General features: G+C 42.8%; 1 protein-coding gene across 1 annotated transcript; it reads right to left on the reverse strand.

Annotated features, from left to right (window-relative positions):
- Positions 1-2101: 2101 nt before the first annotated feature.
- LOC140884656 (uncharacterized) lies at positions 2102-3683 on the reverse strand. Its single transcript, XM_073291481.1, has 3 exons — positions 3053-3683; positions 2904-3001; positions 2102-2617 (listed from the first exon to the last, which is right to left on the reverse strand). The coding sequence occupies exons 1-3, from the start codon at positions 3681-3683 to the stop codon at positions 2102-2104; spliced, it is 1245 nt and encodes a 414-aa protein (XP_073147582.1).
- Between the last annotated feature and the right edge of the window lie 1035 nt (positions 3684-4718).

Genomic DNA, 4718 nt, shown 5'->3' on the forward strand with positions numbered 1-4718 from the left:
GGGTGTTTTGGTTCTTCTCCACATTCTTCCCGGGCGATCCAGAAATTTGCCCTTGACTTGAGTCCCGAGAGTTCCTTTACTTTGAGCATGTTGACCCGTAGAGGGCTTTACAGCATAGGATAACAATTTCATCATTGACTCATGCATTTGAACAACACAAACGAAAATAACAACAATACTATGCATAACAACACAAGAAAATGCAACAACGAAACAAAAGAAACAAAATGCATGTAATGCAACCCCCCCACACTTAAACAACACATTGTCCTCAATGAGTGAGAACGAAACAAAACAAAAGCACACAACAAAACAAGAAGCAAATAAACAAACAAACCAATGCAATGCAAAAAGTAAAAAAGAAAACTCCCCAGATCTAATGATCGGCGTCCGCCCCGTCCTCATTATGCTCTGGCGGTGGCATCGGGTCGACCCATGGAAACTCAAAAGGTGGTGGGAAAGGAACAGCTGGTGGGAGCGTGGTGGGATCAATCCCTAGTCTCTCGGAGATGCCACGAGATATGTAGTCTATCACCTGAAAATTGGCAGCTATGGCTGCATTGAACGTGTTCTGGTGCTGAGTGAAAGTGGCCATCTCTTGGACAGTAATAGAATTAGGGCGGCGTGGAGGTGGAATAGGACGCACTGGATCATGTACCGCCACAAACTGGTCATCCACTATAAAGATGCTCCGCCTGTAAGCTCTTTTGGCATCAACAACTGCTTGATCAATGGGTCGCATTTGCTACAACCATTCTTCGTCTGCTCTAGCTTGCACACCAGCTCGCATGCATAAATGTGTAATGATCATGGGAAAGAAAAGACTGGATGTCCTAGAATTGACCGACTGCCGTATCTGATCATGAATAACTCGACCCACATTGACCGGAAGTCCGACATCAAGAGCGTATAGCAACACAACACGGTCAACATGAACTTCACTCTTGTGTGAGATTGGCATTAGACGGCGGCAGAGGAATGCGTACCAGGTGGCCGGATTCACATAAAGATATTTCTTTTTGAAGCACTTGTAAGTAATCGGATCTAACCAAGCAGCCCCACCAAAGCACAGCTGATGAAGAATCTCGTGAACATCCGGGTAAAGGGTAGCACTTTGGAATAAGCTGTCATCGACATCTGGTGTCTCGAGCATGGCATTCAACTTAGAGGCTGCGTAGGAAACCAAAGTGCCCCGGACAAAGGCCTTGCCATCCGTCCTCTCCGCAGCATTGGCGTAGAACTCCCTAACAAGAGGGACAATGGCTGGAGCGGGTTGCTTACAGAATGTTTCCCACCCATGTGCCAAGACTTGAACCGCCACTTCGTTTACATTCACATCGAGATCAAGACCCCTCTCAGTAATAGGGGAGCGATGGTTCTTGGCATGGTCGTAGCGATCTCGGGCCGCTTGATTGACAAAACGACCGGCTAAGTTAAAGGTTGCGATTGTAGCTCGTGTGCCTTGGCGAGAAGATTCACCTCTTTCAGTAGTACGCCTTGGACCCATGATCACTCAAAAATTTTCAAGGATTAGTGATATTGGCAATTCGTCGAACACCTTGTGGGCACCAACAATTCCGGCTTTTCTAGCAAAATATGGCCTTGGAGGAGGAGAGAGGAGGGAAAATTTAAAGATTCCAAGCTCTTGAATGATCCTGTAATATATTGATAACAATTCGTGAACAATTGTGAAATTTCGAAAATTTGGAGAAAATTGGTTCTAAGGGCCGAGGGAAATTTGAAAGGGGGATTGGGGGGAAAATAGCACAAGACTGCACTGAAATAAGGCGAGATGAGGGGTGCGCTCGATCCGGTGAAATGCTAGGATCGAGCGCGCCTATTAAAATTGCGGACAGTAACTTTGGGAAAATTGCGCGCTCGATCCAATGAAAGTCCCGGATCGAGCGCGAGGCTCTGGGGAGAAACAAAATTTATTTTTCGAAAAAAAATTTCTAACAACTACAAAATGCAATAAAAAAACCGAAATTAAACTAGCAAAATTTAAAATAGAAAAATAAAAGAAAAGAAATAGAAATACTGGGTTGCCTCCCAGTAAGCGCCTTTGGTTACGGTCGTTGGCTCGACTGAATGCTGCAGTTCCTCAGGGTGGTTTAAATCTGGTTCCTTTGTCCACCTTCACCCATTTAAAGAATTTTCCAGAAAATTTGGTCCCAAGCATTTGCTGCGTCAATTTCTTGGAGGTGCTAGCTCCTTGACCCCGTTTCTCTTTTCTCATGGGCATCCTTTTCGCGTTATCAGGAGGATATTTTGTCGCGGCTTTAGGTACCTGCATATCAGAGACAAAAATTTTAGCAGTGGAGATTTCAGTAGGCATTACAAGAATATTAACAACACTTTCACGGGCAGGAATTTTCAGGGTATCAAAAATATCAAATTTAGCAATTTTTCCATCGAATTCCATCGTGAGATTACCGTTATCAACATTTATTATAGACTTAGAAGTTTTCAAAAATGGTCTTCCTAACAAAATAGGACTATTCAATTCATTACTTTTCATGTCAAGAACATAGAAATCAGCAGGAAAAATCAAATCACCAACTTCTACTAAGACATCTTCTAAAAAACCCGTTGGAAAAATAGTAGATCGATCAGCCATCTGTATAACAATAGCAGTTTCATTCAAAGGCCCTAGTTTTAAGGAAGCATAAACAGAGTATGACATGACGTTAATAGATGCTCCTAAATCTAGCATGGTCGTATCAAGCTGAACACCTCCTATTTTACATGGAATCTAGAACATACCTGGGTTCTTGCATTTTGTAGGTACTTTTCTTTAAATAACGGCAGAGACCTGTTCTCCCAATTCAACTTTCTTACAACCCTTCAATTTTTGTTTATTTTTGCAGTAATAATTCTTTCAAAAATTTAGCATAGCGAGGTACTTGCTTAATAGCATCTAGCAGTGGAATGTTTACCTCGCATCTACGAAAAGTTTTATAGAGCTCCTTAATCCCCTCATTTTTCCTAGAGTCCTTTAAAGCTAAGGGAAAAGAGGCTACAGGTTTATACTCAGAAAAAGGAGGGAACTTACCTCTCAGCGCTTCTTTAGGAATGGGCTCACTCTCCTCCACCTTAGCTTCTTTGTCCCCTTCAATCTCTATTGGTTCTTTGACCGATCCATCTTGAATCTGCAGCTCCTTTCCACTCCTAAATGTAATAGCACTCACGTTCTCCTTCGGATTCACCACTGTTTGTGAAGGCAAACGACTGAAATTTTGTGCTTCCAACTTGCTAATTGCTGCAGCGAGCTGCCCCATTTGGGTATTTAAGTTTTGGATGCTCGTCTGGGTGTCCTGTTGAAAAGCCAAAGTATTAGTGGCAAGATTCTGAACTATGTTTTCAAGAGACTCACCTGGCGTAGGAATCTGAGGGCGCTGTGGTGGAGGGTATGGCGGCCTATAAGATTGATTGTGCTGTGGTGCTTGAGTTCCAGGTGGATTCGCTTGTGGATTTCCATATCTGAGGTTCGGATGATCCCTCCAACCTTGATTGTACGTGTTGGAGTAAGGATCATACTTCTGTTGAGGTGGTCCTGGAAATCTTTCAGCTGCATTGACTTGTTTCGCAAAATCCTCTTGAAGAGTGGGACACATGTCTGTTGCATGTCCCACTTGAGTGCAAATTCCAGATACCTTAGCAATTTGTCCATTCCCTACAACCATATGACGCACAAGAGACGTCAGTTCGCTCAGTTGTTGTTCAAGGGAAGAAACATTTACCTCGTTACTCTTCCTTGGTGCAGGATCACTTCTGTTGGTGCCAAATTGCTGAGAATTAGCAGCCATATTTTCTATTAAGTTCCTTGCTTGCACCGGAGTTTTGTCCACAAAAACTCCTCCACTAGCCGCATCCAGCATACTCCTGTCATGAGATAACAACCCTTCATAACAGTATTGAATTAGTAAATTTTCACTTATCTGGTGCTGCGGACAGCTGGCGCAAAGTTTCTTGAAGCGCTCCCAATACTCGTGCAGTGACTCTCCCATCTGCTATTTGCATCCATAAATTTCTTTCCGGATGTTTGCTTCTCTAGAAGCTGGAAAGTACTTCTCTAAAAATATCCTCTTCATCTCAGTCCAGGTGGTGATGGATCCAGAAGGTAGGTAGTACAGCCAATCCTTAGCAGAACTCTTTAAAGAGAAAGGAAAGGCTCTGAGCTGAATCTGTTCCTCTGTAACTCCATGCGGTTTCATGCTTGAGCACACCACGTGGAATTCCATCAGATGCTTGTGCGGATCCTCACCTGCAAGACCATGAAAAGCAGGCAGTAAGTGTATCAGTCCAGATTTCAATTCAAAATTAGCATTATTTACTAGAGTTGGAAAAGTAATGCATAAGGGCTGTTGATTTGGATCAGGAGTGCCCAATTGTCTCAAACTTAGGTTTGCGTTGGCAGCTATCTCTTCCTCAAAAATTTCAGTCTCAATTTCGTCCTCTGCTTGCCTCCTACGAGCTTCTCTCCGTCGCGTAAGCAAGGTTCTTTCTATCTCTGGGTCGTATGGAAATTCTTCTTCTTCCGACTACACCCTTGATATTATTCATTCAATCATTGATCATCTAAAAATAATTAATCATATCAAATCTCCAATATCATCCCAAACCATCAAAACAACTCAAATCAAACCTCAATCAAAATCACCATTTTCGAAAATGGCTTCAAAAATTCATAACAAATTCATACGACGTCCAAATTCAAA

This window comes from Henckelia pumila, chromosome 2 (assembly GCF_033568475.1).
Source record: "Henckelia pumila isolate YLH828 chromosome 2, ASM3356847v2, whole genome shotgun sequence".
Lineage (NCBI taxonomy): Eukaryota > Viridiplantae > Streptophyta > Magnoliopsida > Lamiales > Gesneriaceae > Henckelia > Henckelia pumila.